This window comes from Xiphophorus couchianus, chromosome 15, assembly GCF_001444195.1.
Source record: "Xiphophorus couchianus chromosome 15, X_couchianus-1.0, whole genome shotgun sequence".
NCBI lineage: Eukaryota > Metazoa > Chordata > Actinopteri > Cyprinodontiformes > Poeciliidae > Xiphophorus > Xiphophorus couchianus.
In genome coordinates, this window is record NC_040242.1 from 20,195,699 (window position 1) to 20,219,918 (window position 24,220).

At 40.1% G+C, this 24,220-nt stretch overlaps 1 protein-coding gene across 2 annotated transcripts in view; it reads right to left on the reverse strand.

Annotated features, from left to right (window-relative positions):
• Nucleotides 1-807: 807 nt before the first annotated feature.
• snap25a (synaptosome associated protein 25a) overlaps nt 808-24,220 on the reverse strand; it is a 38,358-nt gene continuing 14,945 nt past the window's right edge. The window contains exons 2-8 of one of the 2 annotated variants that reach the window (XM_028039879.1): nt 20,739-20,882; nt 19,616-19,657; nt 17,052-17,100; nt 12,423-12,540; nt 4,472-4,591; nt 3,432-3,576; nt 808-2,600 (exon numbers count right to left, since the gene is read on the reverse strand). In XM_028039879.1, coding sequence (XP_027895680.1) covers nt 2,532-2,600; nt 3,432-3,576; nt 4,472-4,591; nt 12,423-12,540; nt 17,052-17,100; nt 19,616-19,657; nt 20,739-20,810 — 615 coding nt within the window. In that variant the 5' untranslated portion in view covers nt 20,811-20,882 and the 3' untranslated portion in view covers nt 808-2,531. Of the gene's footprint in view, nt 2,601-3,431; nt 3,577-4,471; nt 4,592-12,076; nt 12,195-12,422; nt 12,541-17,051; nt 17,101-19,615; nt 19,658-20,738; nt 20,883-24,220 lie in introns of both variants that reach the window. The other variant, XM_028039878.1, reaches the window with a different exon arrangement.

The following is a 24,220-nucleotide window of genomic DNA, read 5'->3' on the forward strand; positions in this document are numbered from 1 at the left end:
TATTTCATCCGCCGTTGTACAAAGAAACTGGGATGGGGAATAAAAGGCAATATCAAGAGGCTCCTCTTTACGTGCTTCTTTCCACACTTTCCACATCTCTGAGATGACCTTGATGCACAATGTCAAGCGTCTGACTTCAAAGTGCACAAACGTCCAACTTGTACGGCAAGCCAAGTGGGCCATGTATCACCACTTTTATCACCCGTCTGACTAAAGAGTCATGCAAAAAAATGACACTTTGTGGTTTAGAAAGCTGGAAAATACAACAAAACTCCTTCTAAAGCGCCGCTTGTCACACTGCTCTAAGATTCTGAACGCCAAAAAATTCACGCCGTTTATTGTGGTCATTGAACGCGCCGTGGCGTTCAGAACTCATGACGGCTTTCAAAACAGTTTTCAGTCACCGAAATAAACGCCGGAATTTTTGGTGTTCAGACGATAGTCTTGCAACATCGTAAAAAAGTAACATTTTGGCCATATTTTACAGCGTTCTAAGCTATAATCTGGCTTTTTTTTTTACGTGACTGTTTAGCCCGACACGTGGTAAAATTGACGATATGTCGCCATAAACTTGAGGTGCTGGACGCGCGAAATGTGTTCCGTCTTAACGCAGGATCAATGAAATTACTTGATGCTTTTTTTTTTTTACAGGAAATTGTGGACATTTGGTGGACTGTCTGCCGAATCAGTGACAGCCCTTATGTATCAAAAGGCCAAAAAGACGGTTTGCTCTCTGAAGCCGACCCTGCTGACTCTACCATAAGAACCCGAGACCCTGTGAGCAATGAAGACAGACACCGGTGCGGCTGGGGTTTATTACTTTTAATCAATTCAGCTAGCTACAAAATGTCCACCACTGCACACACTGACAGGATACAGAGAGGGGGGTCGTTACTATTACATGCATTGAGGACATCGATCTCACAGTTGAACCTATTGTGTCATTCAGGTTTAGGGTTTTTATTCACCTTGCTGTAACTACTGAACATTTTGGCGATTTGGTGTGCATAGCTCTAAAGTACAGAAGCAAAGAACAAAAAGAAAAAAAAAAAGAAAGGAAAGAAAAACTTGGTATATATATTTTTTTGTTTCGTTTTAGAGTGTAGTTATTGTCATTTCATAATACCAGTATATATTATTTACCAATAACAAACCACACGGGGGAGAATAAACTTACAGATACAGTCTTCTTATAAAAGTAAGGTCTCTCAGAAATATGTGTCTTTGCTTTACATTGCAAACTTTTATTTATTCGTTTATTTTTCAGAGCATCCAAAACCTATGATACAGTACACAGCCAGTCCTCCTCTTTCAACACATAATCAACATCTTCATCATCAATGAACTGCATAATAGTTTAGAAAACAGGTCTTTTTTTTGTTTTTGTTTTTTGCAACACAACCCCCCACAGAGTCCTCACGGTTTGTTTTTTTTGTTGTTGTTTCCCCCCCCCCCACCTTTATCTCGCCTCTTTTGATCCCCTTTGCATTTATTGTACAACGAGATGGTCACAGTCGGTAAATATATCGAGACAGAAAGAGTGGCACTATTGCAAAACTTGCAGGGGCATGGAACGAACAACTGTGTCCTAATACCGAGCATGCGTTTTTCGTCAATTTGCTACTGCCATGTTGTCGTTTGGTTTTTTTTTTCCATTTTGCATTTTTATATATATTTTTCAGACAGGTTTTTATTTATGAGACTAAAATCTACCATTTGTCATGCAGAGGAACGCACAATTCACGTCACTTGGAATGCAATGTCTAATACAGCTACAGAGAGTCTAGTTGCACATTGTCTAAACAGTAACTCAGTGTGATTGCAATTCAGGGAAAACGCATCGACAACCGCCGCTTTTTTTCTGATTGTAAGCGCTCTTTTGCAATCTCGTTCAGCTGTACCGCTGCGCGGTTGCCGTGGTTACCATCGTCACCACCACCATCATCATCCGCATTACTGGTGTCTTTTTAATCGCGCTGCTCCCTCTGTTGTCGTGACAACACCAAATAAGGAGCATGACAGTAGCCTGAATGGAATGACACAGCTTTACAAAGACAATACTGAGATACTGAAAAGGAAAAGAAGAAAACAAAGAGCTTGTTTCGCATTCCTATTATATACTTGTCATCCAGAGCAGTGTAGTTTATTTCAGATATATATAGATATATATATCTATAAACACAGATATGTGTATAGGTATATATATGTATATTTTATGTATGTATGTAGCGAGATAGAGAGAGATAAAGAGAATAAAAACTTCACAAGTGAGCTAGAGAGCCATCAAGTCAGCACTATATACAACCTTTGGAAAGAATGATATACGGAGTATAAGAAATCATCTTTGTACGAGGACAATCATCTTGAAAAAGCTCGACAGACGACACAGAACGACATTTAAATGGAGGAAGGGGAGGTGATATGTGCATGTGTGCAAACCTAGAAGGTCAATACCATGATGAAAGCATGTCAGCGCCGGTTGACGTGTGGCGCGGGGCGCCGAGGAAGACAGCGCTCCTGCCTCGGGCCGCCTAGCCACTGCCCAGCATCTTTGTGGCGCGCTGGTTGGCCTCGTCGATTCTAGTCTTGTTGGAGTCGGCCTGCGAGACAGGAGGAGACGGGTCACGAAGAAAAGTACAAAAAAAAAGGTTTTCTGTTGAAGTTTTGTCGAAACGCACCACCACCTCATCCTGCAGCGCCGAAACATTTTGACAGAAAAACAGGAGGGTTTTTTTCTCCCCCTGAAATTGCCGTGTTTCCGTTAAGTTGATTTACTTTTGGCAGCGGTCGGGACACCTGAAGCCAACAATTTGTAGGGATTCATGTTTTTAAACGTTCATTACACAGGATGTACATTTTTGAAAAAGTGATCCGACTCTGTTGGCTGGTGAGTCCAACACGCCTGTTGTTTGTAACACGTGAACGTTTGGGGCGAACCTTTATATCTACTGCTGCTGCACCTTCATTTTCCCTTTGTGAGACGATAAAGGCCGTTTTTATTTCTGTCTCTGCTGAATACAGTGCTCTAAGATCACAGCGCTCTTTTCCGCATTAATGCAGAACAGGAAATGAGCTCTGATAGGACCAAATAAGCGACACTATACCATCTTGAGGCCTGAATAGCAGACTGAAGCGTCATTTCTGTCTTCATTTATTCGTTCTGAGACACAGTCCAAGTTTCTGATGTCAGTTCATCCTGGATGCCTCTGAGCTGAAAGGCTCGTGCCTGTTCAGCCTAGTAGAGTTATAGGTTAGACGTGGGTGATAAGGACTTTGAATTTTATCACAGTATTTTACGTTACTATTGTGATAACGACCAAAATTTATAAAAATGCTTAAAAAAAAACGTTTTATTTCTTCTCTTTTAGGTAACCGTTTGGTTGTGAATGCATCGCTCAGCATTGAAAACACCACAAGCACAAATGCTGTACCTTCTCCATGATCCTGTCGATCTGGCGGTTCTGCGTGTCGATCTCGTTGCCCATGTCCAGGGCCATGTGCCGCAGGTTGCCGATGATGCCGCCCACCTGCTCCAGGTTCTCGTCCATCTCATTTTCCCGGGCATCGTCTGTTACCCTGAGCACAGGAAGGGCGGAGACGTGAACACAGGGCCGAACGGGTGAAGAGCGCCATCTGGAACAACCTCGGCCATCTTTTACCTCGGATGTTAGGAGGATCTGACCTCTGACCTGAGATCTGAGCAGGTCAGCTTTGTGTTGGCTTTACTGTAAAAGCTGCAGAATAATGGAGGGGCCCTAAACAGCTGCAGCACACTTGTTGTTTGGAGAACTTTATCCAATATTATAAACTTGAATAAACTTTAATCCTATGTGTTTCTGAATAGAAGCTAACTGCTAAATCAGATCTTAAGCAGCTAACAGTCCAAATTTAAATTGAGGTTTTTCCTTGAAGACAAACTGGAAACAAAAATCCTTCCAGATCTAGTTTTAGATGACACATTTGGGTTTGTTTGTTCAGTTTTTTAAGCCACCTTCTCTATTGCTGTTGAGTTAACATACACAACAGTCTGCATCCCCAGAACCAGAACCAAACATGGAGAAGCAGCATTCAGCTCCTATGAACCGCTAATCTGGAACAAACTACCAGAAAACTACAAAACAGGTTAGAGCTGCTTTGGACCCATGACAGGTGGAACACTGACAAAGAAAAACATTAAACATTTACTAAAAGAGGGATATTAACGTTTGTCAAAAACAATTTACACAAAAGCTTTCATAGTCTTCAACGTATTGATGAGACCTGCTGTGACATTTCACTAATTTGGTAACTACTGAAGATCGGCACTGGATTTCATTGAGTGGCATCAGAATAAAAGCCACTGGAGTCGCTATAATTTCATTTGTGGAGACATTATATTCCAATAATATAATGCCATTTATTTCAGCTGACCTCTGTGACCTCCCGGCCTTTCTCTGCTGCAGGTGATTTGAAAGGTGAAGCTGAAGGCTACCTGCGGATGAAGCCTCCGCTGATGGCCATCTGTTCGCGCTCGTCCACCACGCGGGCGGGCTGGCTGGCCACAACCCCGTCCTGGTTGTTCCCCCAGGCCTTGCTGGCTCCACTCTTCATTCTGATCGCCGGCGGCGACGGTGGGGGCGGCGGGGGGGGGAGGGAGGAGAGACAATGACTCAGCATTTTGACAGAAACTGTCACAGGCCTCAACCAGGCCGACTTCTCATTACTGATAATCTACAGAAGAAAACGACAACAACAAAAGACAAAACGAAAACACAAGCCTGGGGTCTGAGGCGCTCGCAGTCACATTGATATTTATCTGATCAGCTGGGACAAAACGTGTTAATTGGTTTCATGCATCCAGCACAGAAATAAATGGAGGGGGGGGGGACTAGACTAAGTCAAGCAAAGCGTAGCAGGCATGGACTGGGTTTTAGTGCAGCTCATTCTGCTGCTGTTAAATAACATACGATACACACTAAAAATATCACTTTACGCTAAAATTGTATCAGATCCCACATTTTGTTCTGTCAGCAATCCCATCCCTCTCCCAAACAGAGAAGACACACGGCGACTGCAGACACACAACACAGAGGAACAGGACTGTGACGCTCCTAGGAGGGACGACTGGGGACAGACCGTTCGAAGCCACAAGAGGATACAGAGCAATACAAACCAACAGATAATAAAATAAAAGCTGGCAGAAGGTCGACAGAGAATAACAGTGTTCCTGCCAGACCCCTCTCTGCTCCCCCACCCCCCTGACCTGGGCTGAAATATCTCATGCGGCATCACTCTGGTTTCCGTTACTCAGAGTTGTGTGGTAATCTGCAGCGGCCAGTCAGCAGAGTGAAAGGATAAGGAGTTTGGACAGAAAGAGGTTTAAACGGGAAATAAACCAACAAACGCAGCTGCGCTAACAACCTGCGCTAACAACCTGCGCTATCGGACGGCTCAGCCTCACTGAGCATGCTCAGATAGGGCTGAAAGATCAACCATTACAAATTAAAACAAGCTCACTAATTTTTATCTGCATAATCTATTGTTTTGTTTTCTTTCTTTTCTCTCTTTATACAGAAATTGGATGATAAAAGTCTTCAGTCTGGTGCTTTGGTCTCAACTGGACCTTTTTTTTGAAGGACAATTTTGTTTACAGAGACGTCATCATGTATTTTATGTGTTGTTTCTGTTGTTTTGTTTGTTTAAAATTCTTCCAGCTCAAGTGTTAAATGTTTATTAAAATGTCATGTTTATTCATCTTTTAGAATGTATTCTTGCGTTATTACGCCATTATTACTCCATTACTTGAAAATGGCCTCAAAACAACAATATTATCGTTTATCGCGATATCGTCTACGACAATTTATCATCCCATAAATACTCAGATCGTAAGATTCGTCAGAATCAAGTCTGACCAGGAAGGCATAGAGGCTGGAGTGATAAATTATTATGATGTATTTTTAAGGTGAGAGCCTATTGATATAATCTTGGACAAATAGTCACATATCTTGTCACTTTTTTGGTAATCCATTCTGCAGTAATGTGTCCCTTGATTTTCTGTTTTGCAGCTCTAGTTGGTCAGTTCTGTGTGGATGTGCTGCTGATGGCTCAGCCTCCCACACGCTTATTATTAATAGAAATGGACTGAGGCTCGGCTGCCTGTCCCTGCTCACACACAACAACATGCTCAGCACATCAGACACCTCCAAGTCCTTTATGTTTGGTTTTTTATTTCCACCTTTTTTCTCTCCATTTGGTTTCCTTAGTTCTTTTTGTCATGAGCCGTCTATTTTCTTATCATTTTTCTTCCCTGTTGTTGGATGTGATGCACTTTAGGGATGTAACTCGACTCCACTCCGCTAGATTTCTCACAAATCCATCAATTTAAGATATCTCTATGTTTAAGACTTTTATTTTGAAGAGAGGAAGGAAACAGTTGCTCTGTTTTTTAGCAGATGCGAATTAGCCTATAATGCTATAATCTGGTACAGTGCGTCACAAATGGTGACGTTTCTGTTTGAGCTGCACATTGTCCTTTTCCAAAGAGTTTATTACTCTAAGTTCTGACATAAATGACTATTGAATCGTTTGCTAACATGCCCACTGTGAGTATACTGGCTAACTGCTAGCCATGCTAACATAGCATTAGCTTCAAATCTGCACTACATTAAAGCTCACTTTTTTAAAGGAACCAGGACTGCATTTGATCATCTCTGGTTCAAAGTCTAAAACGTTTAGGCTGGATAACTTAATACTAAAGAGTTTCTTTAAAACTAATCAAATTTAGTATATTCTAGGGTGACCATATTTTCATTTGAGAAAACCAGGACATCTTGGGGGGGGGGGCTTTGTGCACACTTTGCACAAGGCCTCCCATTTCTCTCGACCGGTTCTGAAAGCAGGGAAACTCTTTTGTAAATCGTCGGTAAACATACATTTGCGCTTTGGCATGTTGTTGGCGTACTGACAGCCACGCTATCTATCTTCTGATTAAGAACAGGGCTGCCCGCACTGACGCTGCTCAGGGATTACGTGACACGCAGCGCAGTGCGCAGTGCCCTAGTGCCTGTAAATTTAATGGTCCAATGAAGGTAATTTAAAAAACAGGACATTTCCTCACTTTCTAAAAAAAACCCGGGACGCCCGGGACAGGACGTGAAATACGGACATGTCCCAGGAAATACGGACGTTTGGTCACCCTAGTATATTCATAGTATTGTATTTGAGGCTAACATGACAAGAATGAAAAATCATAATATTTGTAAAAAAACTGAACTTGACTGTTTTATACTATCTGTGAAATCCAGAAAAGGGACTTTTGTCGTCTACTCTTGTTGTGTGAATCCAACATCGTGTTTCACCTTGTTAGCTGAAAGCTGAACGCATCGTTACACCCCTCCTGCTGACCGTTAATTAGGTTTGCTGTTGTTGAAGTAAAATAATCTCATTAGGCGATTTGAGTCCTCATAAAACTAAACTTGCTCCTTCTTATTCACTCTTTGATCACTAAGCCATCCACAAGGTACGAGTACAGACACGCTGACGATGCTGGTTTTAGCTGTCAAGTTGTCAACATAACGTGCCAAATCTTAAATGTACGTGTGTTATAGAAAAAAGAAAAATGTTCGTGCTGCTAATTGTCAATATTATGGCTAGATAAGAAAATCAAGAAAGAGTTTTAATTTTAAAATATAGCAAGGCAGAGTCCGTTATGCTAGCTTGACTTTGACAACCTTAACATGTAGATGTGCTGCAGACCTTTGTCTGTTTTTGGCTCCGTTAAAAAGTAGGCGGCCCACACACCAACCCTCTGACAGATCAATCAGCAGAGCAGGTGTTTAAATTAGCTTAGCTTAGCTTGCTTTTTAATAATCGTAAAATAAAAAAATCAAGCCTGAAAGCATAAAACTGTAACATACCGAATGTTTCGTTCTTTCTGTAGGAAATATTTGTGTATTATTTGGTGTTAGAACCTGATAACTGAGAGCATTTCGTCAGTTATCAGGTCTGTGTATAGCGTATCTGGTTTGGAGTTGTTCTTCAAGGGTTTTTCTGCATTATTTTCCCTTTGCTGAGGCGCACTGCACTGAATTAAAAACACCTCCATCTCTAGGTTTTATTTTGTTAAAGGAATAGTTCAGGTGAGGCTATAGATGGCATGTAAAGGAATCATCTTTCTGCCCTCCAGCTCTCTACACACAAGCAAATTTTGCGGCTGTAAACAATAACATTCAAGGGGTCTGTACAGAGACCGGAATCCGAAATAAAAATCGAGCAGCCTGAGGCGGCAGGTGGAACGGATTCAGAATATACAGTCTGAGTGTCTGAACCGCAGAAATCCAACAAAATGTGTTGTTTCTCTTCGTTCTAACAAACATCTATTTGCACAGTCAGTTTGAGTCAACGTCCCAGCAGGCCGCCATGCCACTATCTGATATGGCTGACCTACATGTGAGCCAGCCCCCTGAGGGGGGAAGGGGCTTTGCAAACAGTGATGTTTTGAAGCAGCCAGTGTGGGACAGTGAGGCTAATTTAGCACAGAGCTCTGCAGGAGAGGAGGACTCAGTCACTACAGGAGCCATGTAGAGACAAGGGAACTGGAGGCATGATGGAGATATTTACGCGTCAAACCCGACTCCGCTGCGCCACACTCCCGCTCGCAACCCCCCCCCCCCCCCTTTTTTTTCCAAATTTTTTTTTTGGTTTTGAATGCGTCATGCCGTTTGTCACTGCGCTGCTTCGAGCTTCTGACAGCTCCTAATGCGGCTCAGAAATGTTATTTTCTCACTACTCCCACAAAGAAAAGCCCTAAAATATGGAAGATTTTTCTTTCATATGGTTTAGATCAGAAGTGTCCAAACGTCTGTCCACAACTGTCAAGTTTAAAGTTCTGGAGAACCACTAAATTTGTTTTCCAATTTATTTTAAATTGTGTTATCTTGAATAAACTAAACATGCAATATTTAAATGAAGTAAACATTTCTGTCATCTTTATGCTGATCTAAAAATACACACACATGAAAACAATTAACTAAATTTGTGGATTATTCTTGTTGTATATATATATTGTATATATAAACATATATATTTTGTGTTTGAACTATATATGGGTCACTCTTTCTTTAAAAACACTTGCTGCGTTTATCCCAGTTTAATAAATTAGTCTGCTGAATGTTTGGTTCTATCGCAATTTAATTTAAAGTAAAAACAACAACAACAGTGTGGTTAATTAAAAAATAAATTCTCTACTTTGTGCCTAAATTTTTGCCTTTTATAAAAAATGTTATTTTATGTATCATTTTAATCACTCTTGAGCTGCTGACAGGGGCCACGCAGGATCATTTCAAGGGCCACAAATGGACATCCCTTTGTTTAGAAATGATAAAAAAAACTCCATTATCTCAAAATACAACACAGACGTCATTACTATTTATCTAATTATTTTTTAAATAAAGCACTTTATGACTGCCGTTTTGTCCCGATTCACCTGAACGTCTTACTGTCAAGCTGCTACAACTAAAACAACAAAAACAAGAAAAAAATTAAAAAGATTTATTCATTTTTTAAAAATTTAAAATCAACCATCATCATCATCATCATCATCATCATCAGAACCTTCAGGCTCATCCTGAATAAAATCACTGTTATGAGTTGCATTATCAAGCATGCATGAGCATTCAGAGGGTCATGCTCTCCAGTCATTCCATGTTATCTGCACTCAGTGGGGGTGGGTGGGGGTTAAGGTGTGGTGGGAGGTTGTGGGGGTCTCGTCCCCTGCACAAAAGTGAGGATCTACTAGATGTTAGAGCTGTGTGGTGGAAGACATCATGCAAATGAGGAGAAGTGTCAAACAGTCCTGGACCAGGCTGCCCAAATGCATTTTGGGACCAAGATCAGAAAAAAAAAGTAACTAAATTGTTCCAGAATGAAGATCTGAGTGCCAAGATGCTTTGGGGCCCTCAGCCCTGCTCTTTGTTTGTCCTAGAAGGAATCCTATTTTGTTTTTAAGAGTCGGCAAAGTGGCCTCTTCCCACCGCGCTTGGAGAAACACAATCCAGCTCAGGAGGAATTAGAACAAATGGCTCCACAACAGGAACACCTGGATTTAAAAAGTCACCCAGGCAGTTTAAGGAAGTGTGTGTTCAGAGAATGGGGCTCTGAGAAGGAGGGTGTTAACGGAGGCACTTACTGGCGAGTGGAGGAAAACTTAAAAAACAAGATTTAGCTTGGATTTAAAGGTTTCTAACCAGATTTGATGAATGTTATATGCTGTATAATGGTAAATAATTACAGTGGTCATGCATGGGATCATTTGGACAAACTTGTATGAATGCCTTACACTGACATAAATATGAATATCTGCAGGTTTATCTGGTGAGAAGCCAAGCTGCTTCATTTGCCCGCAGTCGTTTTCCCTGCATGAAGGTCCTACACAAATCTGCACTAAAGTCGAACTGAAAGGCCATATTTTTCATTCAGTCTTATACATATTACGTCTATTAAACTATAGCGAATCTGTGTATGCCTTTATTATTGTAGAAAAATATGATTCCAAGGAACGGGCTATAAAAACTTGACATTTTCTTTTGTGATCTTTATTGAAATTTCAATAAAACCGACAATAAAAAGAATCCATCACAAACTTTTTGGCCATAATTGTGTCACTATTTACCCCCAGAGAATCACAAACATAAAAAAAATATATCTAAAAATCAAACGACTTAAATGTGCCGCTCAGCACCACACAATAAGAGCGCTCAACCACATTTTGAAATATTACTGAAGCGTTTCTTGATGCATTTATTGTGGTGGTGTAAACCCCTTCTGCAATGAAAACCGAACTGCACAAGACGTAAATAACCTACAAATATCCACTCACTGCAACCCAGATGCAATTCTGTTAAAAAAGTCACTTGAGAAAAGAGTTTAATATTCTGCACAATAAGCACATTTAAAAAAAAAATACTATTAAATTTGGTTTTTGTTTCTTCAAGATTTCGGCTTAAGTCTGCGTCCCAGCAATAATAGTAAATAAATCTGACAGGTGATATAACTGGAACTGTATCATGTACGTACTATTCTACTTGTTGCATTTTTTAAATTATTGCTCTGTTGCAGATCCTGCATTTAAAGTTCACATTTCATAATTTTTAATTTGAATATTTCTTATATTGCAGAAGGCTAACTCTCAGGCTGGGCTTTTAGAAATTAAACTTTAAATCTAATAATAAAATAAAACCGATTTAAAACCAACAGTGAAAGAAGACTTCAAAACGATCTTCTGATCTAATCTGGTGCAACCTAACTTGATTAGAAACTCCTACTGAAATCCAACTGCTGCATGCTATCGATTGGATCACCCCGTCTATGCTTCTGCTATCGAGGGACGTTTGCAAATGAGCAACCAACAAAGACCCCAGTGGATGCTGCATATCAAGAGAAGATTTTTGATTATTAAAATAACTAATTAGACAACTGCATCACCTGTTATTTCCCACATGTTCTCTGAAAAGGACAGAAATCTTTATATGGAACAATGGACTAAGAAACTTCACTAATCCAATCATGAATAATGAGCGAAAAATGAGTTGAGTTTAACTGACGCGGGAAGTGCTGTCACACTGAAAAATATCCGTCTTCAGTTCGACTTTAGGGACAAAGTGCCTCTACGTGAGGGTGAGATTAGATCTTTTTTACCCCTCCAGGGGGTCTTTTGTCCCTTATATGACAGTAGGCTGACAGGAAACGGGGAAGGAGAGGGGGGAAGACATGCGGCAAATGTCGTCGGGTCCAGGAGTCGAACCCGCAACGGCCGCGTCGAGGACTCAAGGCCTCCAAATACGGGTCACGCTAACCGCTACGCCACCACGGCACGCCCGATTAGAACTATTTTAAAGAATATCCAGCCGTGTCCCCACTGTATGGCTAAGATAGTTTTTTAAAAATTATTATTTCTGAACAGGAGCAGAGCAGACTATTGGCTAATGGCCATTGTGATGTCACTTCTTCCTCTGTTGTTTTTTTTTTTTTTGTGGTATTTTATTTGGTATTTAGTCGCATATTTAAATGGCAAGCAGGCAGGCAGGCAAGCAGCACCTACTTGTTACATGGACAGGAGCAAAGACCACAGAATTTCCCTAGATCGTTCAAATTCTTTTCTGCATCCTTCATGTCCTTATTGATTTGGTCCATTCCCTCCTCGATGCGCTCCAGTTGCTCTGATTAAACACAAGTCATTTATCCCCCACAGAACGAAGCACGAGGAGAGAGAGGAAGAAGATGAGAGAGAAAGAGAGAGAGAAGACAAAGGAGAGAAGACAACAACTTCAGACACTCACTATGACAAAAGAAAGTAAAACAAAACGAGAGAAAGAAAAAAAAAAAGAGGAAAAACTGGACGCCACCACATATGCAAAGAACCTTTGGGGCACATTGTCAGTACCTACTTGTTACATGGACATATGAAAAGCCCACAGCATTTCCCTAAATCTTTTAAATTTTTCTCGGCTTCCTTCATGTCTTGGTTGATATGGTTCATGCCCTCTTCAACACGATCGAGTTGCTCTGGTCAGGACAAAGGGATGACAGTAGTGGAATGAATTTCATTGACTGATTGACAGAAATATGATATATGATGAACAGCAACTGTGTCGATGTGAGCGTGTGTGACCTCATGTGCAAACTGCAATGGCTATTTGTGAGTTTACAGGAGAAATTAAGACTTTAACCATGTTAAGTAGAGCACGATTATAGACAACTCGCCTGCAATATGGTTAGAAGTCACCAAAAAAAACCCAATGAATACAACACTACTCACAACAGGCCACTATGCTAACGTAGCATAAGAGCCGACAGGAGAACAACACTCAGCCAACCAACAATTGGCTAAAACTTAAGACTGGGAATGAAACTGGTAGGTTGAGATTCCTATTATGGCGTAAAATATAGTCAGAACTCATCAACTAGCCTACTAGCAACAGCTAATAGGTTTTAGCTAACTACAGTAAAGTGGACCGTGACAGTATTGGAATAAATTTCATTGAATGATTGATTCACGAAAACTAGTGAGCATTAGTCACTAGCTAAATTAGCTACACTAAAGCTAGTGAGAATTAGTCACTAGCTACATTAAAGCTAGTGAACATTAGTCACTAGCTAAACTACCTACACTAACGCTAGTGAGAATTAGTCACTAGCTAAATTAGCTACACTAAAGCTAGTGAGAATTAGTCACTAGCTACATTAAAACTAGTGAACATTAGTCACTAGCTAAATTAGCTACACTAAAGCTAGTGAGAATTAGTCACTAGCTACATTAAAGCTAGTGAACATTAGTCACTAGCTAAACTACCTACACTAACGCTAGTGAGAATTAGTCACTAGCTACATTAAAGCTAGTGAACATTAGTCACTAGCTAAACTACCTACACTAACGCTAGTGAGAATTAGTCACTAGCTACATTAAAGCTAGTGAACATTAGTCACTAGCTAAACTACCTACACTAACGCTAGTGAGAATTAGTCACTAGCTACATTAAAGCTAGTGAACATTAGTCACTAGCTAAATTAGCTACACTAAAGCTAGTGAGAATTAGTCACTAGCTACATTAAAGCTAGTGAACATTAGTCACTAGCTAAACTACCTACACTAACGCTAGTGAGAATTAGTCACTAGCTACATTAAAGCTAGTGAACATTAGTCACTAGCTAAATTAGCTACACTAAAGCTAGTGAGAATTAGTCACTAGCTACATTAAAGCTAGAGAACATTAGTCACTAGCTAAAGTACCTACACTAAAGCTAGCGAGAATTAGTCACTAGCTACATTAAAGCTAGTGAACATTAGTCACTAGCTAAACTACCTACACTAACGCTAGTGAGAATTAGTCACTAGCTACATTAAAGCTAGTGAACATTAGTCACTAGCTAAACTACCTACACTAACGCTAGCGAGAATTAGTCACTAGCTACATTAAAGCTAGTGAACATTAGTCACTAGCTAAATTAGCTACACTAAAGCTAGTGAGAATTAGTCACTAGCTACATTAAAGCTAGTGAACATTAGTCACTAGCTAAACTACCTACACTAAAGCTAGCGAGAATTAGTCACTAGCTACATTAAAGCTAGTGAACATTAGTCACTAGCTAAACTACCTACACTAAAGCTAGTGAGAATTAGTCACTAGCTACATTAAAGCTAGCCTGACTAAGCTAAGCCTGTAGATAAGCATACAGTTTAGTTTTGTAGCTAAACAAAAAACTAAGCTTATCGGCCATTTGAGTATTAGCAAGAGGGAGTTTTGTTTTGTAGTTTATATCCAAACAAAACTTTCTTCAGTCATGCTCATTATTTTCCAATTCGTCTGTAAAGAGCCAATTGAACCATAACTAAGTCTTTAAAATTGCACAGGATTTCCTTTTCTACATGTGAAAGCCTCAGGACAGTAAAACTGCAATGAAGCAATTTATTCCTGATAAGAATATTTTTCTTCCTTTGCAAAATGAGTAGTTGTCACTCTCATGCTGCATTTCTTTTTGCACTCAAACGTCTGAATTTCTCAGTGCCATGGAGTAAAACGTCAACATGAAAGTCTGAGATTTCATCCTTTAATATCTAAAAGGAAAAGAAATACTGTTTTGCCCTTCGGGTTTCATTACTAGTGACAGTTGTCATGGTTGCTAAGCAAATGAATTAGCAATCCTACAAGTTTTCTGTTCAGTTAGATAAGTTGAATGTACAATCTGATCTGGTATTTTCCTGACTTTGACTGGACCACGACTGCGACTAGACTCTGGTTCGTAGGTGTTAGAGGCTTTAGCATGCTGATGTGGTGGATGGTGAGTTGCCAACTATTTCTCAAAGCAAATTTGTATTGGGACAGAGAAATAAGTAGAGTGTGAAAGCATGTGGCACAGTTAAATATGGAGTGGATTCAGGAACTCGTTCACCGACTGTTAGGGTTCGTTCAATCCCTGGTTGGCATGCACTTCTGAAAGTGTTAAAGTTAGGTTAGTACTATAGACATATTCATGATTAGTTTGATTTCAGTGGACGAATGCTCCTACTGCCAGGATTTTCTCCTTTACGACTATAAAGGTTTTCAGTCCGATGAGAGGACATCCGTGTGGATTTTGAGTTCAGCTCCCAGACTGCAGGTAGTCGATCATCACAGAACGTTTAGTTATAATCTGCAGGTGCAGAAATGCTCTGGGGGTTCGATGCATTAGAGTCCACGCATGACTGTTCACAGACAGACTACAGCTTACATTCCCTGTTGACAGAATTAATGCCCTCTTGCAAACTTTATGAATTGATGAAACTTGACTTCTAGTCAATGGGAGAGCTGAGATCCCTCATTCCAGAAGTTGAACCTTAGATTTTTTTTCTCCTGCCATATCAAACATTTTATTAAGTGCACTCTCTGTATAGTTTTTACACTTTCAAGGTGCAGTCAGGGATTGTACGAATCACTAAGCGGGCTGAAGTGATAGAACATTTTGTCATTACCAGCTAAATCGATCGTTTCATTTTTCTCCACTTCTTTTCTTTGTACACCTGGCAAAACTGTTCCCAGACCAGTTTAACCATGAGCCATTTCTAGAAGGCGAACAGCCAGAGACAGCTTCAGCTCCTTATTCATTGTAAATAATAATAAATATGTGATTTTGAACTGGGAGTTTTACCCCAGTAAGTTCTTAATTTACATAAAAGGATTCAACGTAAACAGATCTGAGAACAGCGCGAGAGTTACTCAACCACCAGCTATCAAAAGGACCATTTATAATTGCTGGTTATTTCGCTCCTCCGCCATTTTGTACCTTTGTAGGTTTCTTGGTTTCCTAGTCGCGTACCGCAGGATGTTTCATAATGACGCATCAATAATGAATTAATTTGTGAAATTTCATAATGGCCTTCAAGAAATGGTCTGATTTCCAGCAGAAAATGGAGACCACTTTTTTTTTTTTTCACCGTCTGAGTTTTTCGATCAGTTCAGCAGAAGCACTACTACATGTTTGACGCACATAACTTTTTGCCATAAACACACATAGGACAGGTTGTAGATTGATTTCTTTCTAAAATAACATGTCTAGGATCTGCTTTAGAGTTTTTTGACTAATCTATTTTATTAAAGATGCCAATATTTATCAGCAGGACGTTACCGAGAGTTATTTACAAAGATGTTAAATTCATCTTTGCTAACTGGTGAGATACAAGGTCATCAGGATACACAATAAAGTTCAGTTTTGTGAGATTTCAGTATTTGTCCTCATAATTCATGAAGATGCTGAGCTACCAGAAAAGCCCATTATGCTTTGAGCAGATGGGCACCAAACGGTTTGTTTACACCTTCAAACAGGAAGTAGAAAAGGACAAAACGGAAATACGTTGATAGAAAATTGGGGTACAACGTGGCGAAGGGGCAAATTGACCCAGAGACACAATTTAGTCTGAAAACAACGCTGAGCTGTGGGGGGGTGAGGTACTGCAGTGGAAAACTGGAAATATTCTCCAAGAGATCTGTCAGAGTTTTTGGCACTTTTGAGGTTTCTCTTGTCTTTCTTAGCTGAAATAAAAAAGAACGATGAGGAAGTAAGGACAAAATAAAGAAGAAAGAAATAAACAGCTGGTGGCAAATTAATTAGAAGCGGTCAGGCAAACCGAGAAGAAGAAGAAGAAGAAGAATGTGAGCCAAACGTAAAGAGAAGTTAAAAGAAGCTGAAAGGAAGAAATAAAAAAATCCCCAACCTTCAACGATCAACTCAGCATGCAGTAAAAAGAAATAAATAAAAGAAATCTCAACGCATAAGTTGAAATAAAATAAAATGATAAACAAAAAGGAGGGAAAAATGAATTAGTTTTAAATTAAATTTCAAGCAGTTGAAAATGGAACATTTCATTCGTTCACAAAATGTTTGGTTATCATATGGAAAACATCAAAAGTACAGAGTTAAAATGTGATCATTAATATATTTTTACAATTATTGTAAAAACAAAAAAACAGAACACATAGCAGCTGTGTATAATTTAAATACACAGCAAAACATGTTGACCACCTCTCCTCTTGTTGACTCACCTCCCTGCTCGTCCAGCATGACCAAAGTCCTGATTCCAGCATCTTTGCTCTGTGGAAGGCCAGGGCCGGATCACAGGGGTGTGGGGGTGGAGGGTGGAGGGGTGAGGGGGGCAAGACAGAACAGAAGTCAACAGAATGGTCAACAATGATGTCCTGGAAATGAAAAACCCCATAACAGGGTGATAAGATGTCGTTAACATTTTGGTCTTTCTCCGGTCCAAACAGATTCTGTATGAACCTGATAATCTGTAAGTCATAGTTTATCAGGATGACGACAGAAATGGTTACATTTTAATCTGCTGCTCTGCAAAGAAAAAATCTTCTTCTTTTCAGTAACCTTATTTTAGAAATGCACTATGAAACCTTTCATTTAGAGCTTCCCTTAGCAGAAGACACTGTTCAGGCATTCTAATGTAAAATATAAACATTTTTATTTACGGGCTTCAAAGGCGTAAAAAAAATCCACTACATTAAGGTAATGAAGCTAAATTTTAAAGGCTAAATCTATCTTTTGATACCAATAAAAACTGAACTCACCTCTGCATGCTGAATGCTTGAATGGTATCTACTTTCTATGTGATTCAGCTAATAATAATTTGACTCCTCTGGTCGTTCATTGGCTCCGTTCAGAGAATTGACATTTCAGCCCAAAGTGGCCAGGCGATCGTTAAATCAGTGGAAAATAAATACACACAGCCAGTAAAGTCAGGGCAATAAGAACTTTGTCCGTTTTACAGCCTTCGTTCCAACATACATGCACTATCAAAAGATTTAGGTGACTGATAAAGAAAACAAAAACTTTATGGGACATGAAGATTCACCAAAGGTTCAATTGTTCAGGAGTTGATAACACACAACTTAGATCCCGGCTGATTTAGATTAAACTACTAAGTAATTTTACCTCAAAGTTTTTATCTGACGCCTCTCAATAGGGAATGAAACAATGTGCAAAGTTTCAATTTTGAAAACTAAATAAACAAAACAAAACAAACAAAAAATTGCAGTTTTATTTCATATTTTATAAAAACATTTGCATGAAAATTTTTACAACCAGTTTTTTAGTCAGTTTTTGGACGTTTCCACTGGTTTCTTTCCAGATCTTTCAACGTTAAAGATTTCTTCTTTTAATTTTGAGCAGAGATCACTAATCTACAAAATGAAGCATTTTATCTCAGGGAGGAAATTTAAAAGTCATACATACTATTTTAGTAATCCAAATAGCGATTAGCTATAATAACAAAACAGATCTACATGTTGATGGATTCCTGTGTTTTTACATTTTTCTTATTTCGCCACAGTCTGCCTCCACTTCCCTCCTGCTCTCCGCCCCGTTTCATCGGCCCGGTGGGATTTGAACCTCTCTCTCCTGTTCCTCCTCGGTTTGACAGAACCGACGATGATCAATCTGACCTTGAGAGTCTCCGTCTTCCCTCCCTCCTGCTCTCTGTGTTTGCTTGTTAATGTATTCCCTTTCTGTGCATTATGCTATCATCTTCTAGCCATTAGCATTGCTCACTTTAATGTACTTTCTGTGTTTTGCGTGTGCATGCGTGTGTGTGTATGTGTGTGCGCGCGCCTCATCTCGTGCTGACGCCTGCTCATTTCCTGTGAAGTGTTGCCATCATTCAGTTGACTCATGGTTGACTCGGTGATGGCATTGAAGACGCAAACACCCCGACATCGAGGGAGCAACGCACAAATTAAAGGTGAACTTTGAATTTGAACTTTATTTTATTTTTTACTTTGCATTTAAAAACGTATCGCCTTTTTTCTCCTTTCACTCTGAGTTGATAAGAGTACAAACTTGAGTCATTCCCAGATGTGTTGTGATCCTCTATGTCTTTAGGAATTACAACCCTGGAGGTGTGTTTGTTTCTTAGATTCTCTGACAAAATACGTTTTTCTGCATTTTGTCGCATCAGAACCACAAGCGTTAGCCTGATGTGATGTGCAGCGTTAGCATCTTCTTCTACAAAGCTTGTAGCTTCTAACAGGATGGTTTTCTTTAGGTCATTCTTTTATATAAAGAAAATCAGATTTATGGATTGCATGATGAATAGTTGTGGTATGGTATTGTTTTATAACATAAAGCTGCTCTAATCTAGATTTTACTGTGTTTCTTGTGTTGGTTTTCTATTGTACAGCACTTTGTGATTGTACGTCTGTGGCAAGCGCTTTATAAATAAACTTTACTTACTAAATTTTACTAATCGCCTCCATTTTGTCCCTCGGTTGCCATGACAACGTTTGTTCTCTAATGTTCTAACAAACCTTTGAGGCCTGCATAGAAAAGCTACACAGATGAATTGGACACAACTGATTTAGGAACTTTTGAGTAAACTGGGCTTGATATAAATTCATGCCACACTTTTCAGATTTGTTTGAAGGCTGCAGAATCACAAAAGGTTCTGTGCTTTCTGTGAGGTTCTGCGTCTACACGCACCTGCACTATGAATTAAAGTCGATCAAAACTTCATTTTTGACTTCTTTCTATATTTTTTTTTTTTTTACAAACTGCTGTAGTTTCCCACGGATGACTGATCAGTGCTGCGGGTTTTTCTTACCTCTTCCACCAGCTGCAGCATACGGCGAGTACTCTCCAGTGACTGCGAAGAGATTAAAGATGGAATTATTATTCTCCATCTGAAATTACGAACACAGCAGCTTGAAAACGACAGTCGGCTCTAAATGTACTGTTTTTTTTTTTGTTAGTTTTTTTTAAAGCAGCAGCTCTGTGATTTTTCTCAACGTCCGGACCTAAAAGCTTCTTTAAAGTCAGAAGCAAAAAAAAAAAAGAAAAGGAAAAAGAAGCTATAATAGTGGTGCCGCCATTTTGTGCATGCTCTGCGCCGACGCGTGTGCGTGTGTGTGTGTGTGTGTGTTTAATATTCTGCTCAGCTGTGCCACAGTGAGTCATATGTGGAGCTGCAGGGTTCTGGGCCAGTCTGCTCCGGGCCATCACAACGACGTTGTTTCTCCGTCTGACACGCTCTCACAAAGAACAGAGAGGAGCTCCGGATTTGGCCCCCGGGGGCCTTGAGTTTGACACAACTGATCTTATGTAATATTCCAAATTCTGAATCAGAGAATTTTTGTTCTGGTTTGTAGGCCACAGGTTTTTGTTCTCTGTAAGCCATAATCATCAACATTAAAAGAAATAACGCTTGAATTATTTCACTCTGTAATGAATCTTTATAACATATGTCAAACTCGAGGCCCGTGGGCCAAATCTGGTCTGCTGTAAATATTTATGTGGCCCTCTAGAGTCTAAAGAGCCACATAAATAGAACTATAATAAGAACTTTTTTAGCTTTTATTTGTATAGTGCCAAATTACATCAAAGTGAAAAGATGTTCAATATTATTACATGTTTTCTAAGTTTTCATTGAATGAGGAGAAAGTTCTAATATTTTAACAGTTTGTTAGTAGGAAGCTTTATAAATACATTCTGCGTGCATCTTGGTGTGGCCTGACATGAAAATGAGTCAAACACTTGTTTAAAAATATATGAGCTTCTTTTTCTAAAATGATTTACAAAAAATCCTGAACTCTTTCACTATATTCTCATTTTTTAGCTGTAACATTGTGTGCTGTTACATCTCTGCTGGTTACAAGGCGGATGTTTGCGTGTTTTCACTCCACCGTACGCCGAACAGCTGCGTCCGGGCAGAAGTGTGTTCTTCTCACCTCGTCGGCCAGCTGGTCGGCGCGCTGCTGCATGTCTGACAGCTCATTGCGCATGTCGCTGTCATCGGCCATGGCTGCTGGATGTGGGGGGTGGAGAGGGTCTCCAAGAGGGAAGAGAAGATCCTAATGGGAATCAGGGGTGGGCTGCGAGAGACAGAGAGAGAAAATGAAGGTTTTAGCCGAGTTTAGCACTGGTGTAATCTAGTGAGGACTTAATTGTTGAAGAAAATGACTATGATGGTTAAAAACCGGAATACAGGAGGAAAATCAACTGGAATATCCCCAACTTCCTGTGTAAAATTCCTGAATAAAATGAAGATTAGCCAAAAAGAGTCAGCAGAGTTCACAAGTAAAGTTCCATTCATATTGACATTAAGAGCATTTTACACCAGAGCCATATTCACCCGGTCACCAATGCATTCGTAACATCTCAACTTTCCAACTGCAAGATGGCTGCCCTCTCTGTTAAGTCGGGTTTGTTTCCTTTCTCTGATTCAGAAAAAATGCGAAGTCAGAACACCATGCAACATGTATGTTTTTATTGCTATGAAGTTACGAATGAAGCCCGGACTTTAATTTTGCTTAACATACTACAAAGATTTTAACATATTACAAGCTTAATGGAATTAGTCACATTTTTTGTTTTTTTACAAACAAAATACAGAGTCAGAACCTTGGTATTCACGTTTTCTGGTACGCCTGTAAATCTGAGCATTCGCAAACAACAGGGATGGATGGAAAAAGGTAATTCTCTTGGCCCATAAATAAAATATTTTTCTATAAATATCAGTAAAAACCATGTATAGCTCAAGGACATCCATAAATGCACCTTTTCCAGTCTGAGGCACATGTGAGACTACAAGTATCTTTGGCACCAGACCTGATTTACAGAGTTTGTAACTATAATTTCTGTTCAGTCCTCTTTAATCCAGCTCTAGTTCATTTGCATAGAAAGTCCGGTTCGTTTGAGGAGGTGTCAATGTGCAATCAAACTCTGATGTGGACCAAAAAGTGAACTCTGGTGCGGTTTGAATGCATATGCAAATGCTCCAAAGGCAAGAAGCGGACTACAGCGCAGGGCATTCTGGGTAAATACAACCAAAACAAGCAAGCGAGTCTAGTGAGAGAAATAGCTTATGGTCTTTCCCTGACAACCACTAAAATCTGACCCCACTCCATGTTTGTTTACATTTGGCGCAGTAGGAAGTTGTGCTCAGTGTCTTCTTCAGAGGGTTGTCTGTGGTTTGTGTCCATCTCACCCGGTACCTGACTATGTGTTTTCCACTTTCAAGGACAAGAAAGGTAATCATCACAGGGTAAAGATATATAAAAAAGTACAAGTTGTTAGCACCGCAGACATAAAACAACTTAGCAAACACACGCTAGTGGCTAGCTAGCTTGATTGATAATTCTGGATCCTTACGAGCCAAGTTAACGTTAGCACTAGTACCAGATGCTTTTAAGAATTAAATAAACTTCCTTCTCTTACATTTTCCCCTTCTGCATCATGGGTACTCGATCAAGTAATAGCAGAGCTGACCTGCTGAGTATCAACAGCTCACAGAGGCTTCATATCGCCAGATTCCTCACCACTCTGGGCTCCCATGAATATACACTTAAACCTAATTAGGCAAATTTCAGTTGGATGTTTCTTTTTAATTTCATGACTCTGTCTGGAGACGTTTTTAACACCGGGAACCTTCTTTTGTTCACAAACTGTTCATCCCTTGACTTAACCTTATACTGTAGGAATCAGCAAATAAACCAACCAATACAGTTAATCAGATTGATTTGTAAAAATATTTTGCCATCCCTGCTATGTGCTAAGCATATTACTAAGTACAATAATCTTCCTGGGTGTCAATGCCTTTCAGAACGGAGTCTGTATAATTTGGAACAGAAGGTTTGGGCCTATTGGACACGTCTCATTGTTGTGACGCAGCGAGCGGTTGCTTGATATATTGCACCAGAGCTCCAGGTGCGCTCTGTCGCATCACAACAAGCATCTGCTGGTTCTATTCATCGCATCACGAAGCCTGGCCGTGGTGCGATCACACCGCCTTCCTCTGCACACACCCACATCAGAAGGTTTCTGAGAAGGAGACAAGGAATCGCTTCCACCTTCAGTGTCACATTTATCCTTCACAAGTCAGCCGAAAAAAACAAACAAATCGGTTTGAGGGAATAAAAAAACACACAAAGCTGGACATAGAAGTGTGTACGCTCTTAAATTAATACTTTGTTGAAGTTTTTGGTTACATCTTGTGACATTTCTTGTCCACATCGTTAGACGATGATGGTCAAGCCATTCTCGTCTAGGCTCCCATGAAGGTTGATTGGCGGAACTGAATTGAAAGCTGCTTCAACAAGGTATTAGTTTAACTATGTGAGTTTATCCAACTTTGTTATTGCAGCTTCTTAAAATCTTTTCTTTTAAAGGGGCAGTATTATGTGTTTTCCAGGCACATGGTACCATTTTACAAAACAATCAAGTAATTATTCTACTAGTTTAGTTGTTGCAAAAATCCTATATATTAAATATAACTTAAACAAAATTTGACTTCATAATTTAATGCCTTAAAATTGGGCCTCTGTCTCCTCTTTTAACCCTTCAGCAACATTTTCACCAGGTTTCACTGAGAAGTAGCTCGTATGATGAGCTCAGCAGAGGTGCAGTTCCAACAGGTGTTTGCTAATTGCTGCTGGCTAGTCTGAAGGATCTGAGTGGGGAAATTGCAGGGAGGGGGAGCTCGGAAACTGCAGCTCAGAGGAGGAGCTTCGTCCTCGAAGGCGAAGCTAGGTCCACCCAGACGTTTTGCACAGCTGAATGGTTGCCATGGATTAATGATACAGAATATTTCTGTCCACTAAAATCTGGCATTTTAATAGGTATGTGTAGAATTCAATGTGACTCTAGCTCGTGTAGTGAAAGGAGCCCATCTGCCTCCATGCATGTGGACAGACGCTACGCTGAATCCACAGCTGCATCATAATGATTGGGCCTCTGCATTCATTCAGGAGATGGTTTATTTAAATGAAGCTTTTGCACGTTGAGCCGGAAACCATTGTATTTACGCAACATGCCTGTTCCAGTTCTCCCCGCTCCACTTCTTCCCATGTTTCACCCCTCCCAACACACACACACACACACACACACACACCCTCTCTCTCTCTCGGCTCCTCGACTTGTTTCGGCGTTTGGCCGCGCTGGTTACGTAAACCCCAAAGTGGTCAGCGCAGTGCAGAGCTTCATGCCTGGATCAAAAACACTGAAGGAAGACGGAGCGTCATCGCCTACCCGTGTCGTTGCATAACTCAAGTAGAGGCAATTAAATTTTCACAGGCTGCAGCGACCTTTTACTTTACATCCCCAATCAAAAGCTGAGCGCTTTGCATCTTGGCTGCCCTCCACATGCCAGCGTCAGGCTTTCTCATGAAACACAGAGAGAACGGTGAACAAAAGCAGCACGTTCTCGCCTGGT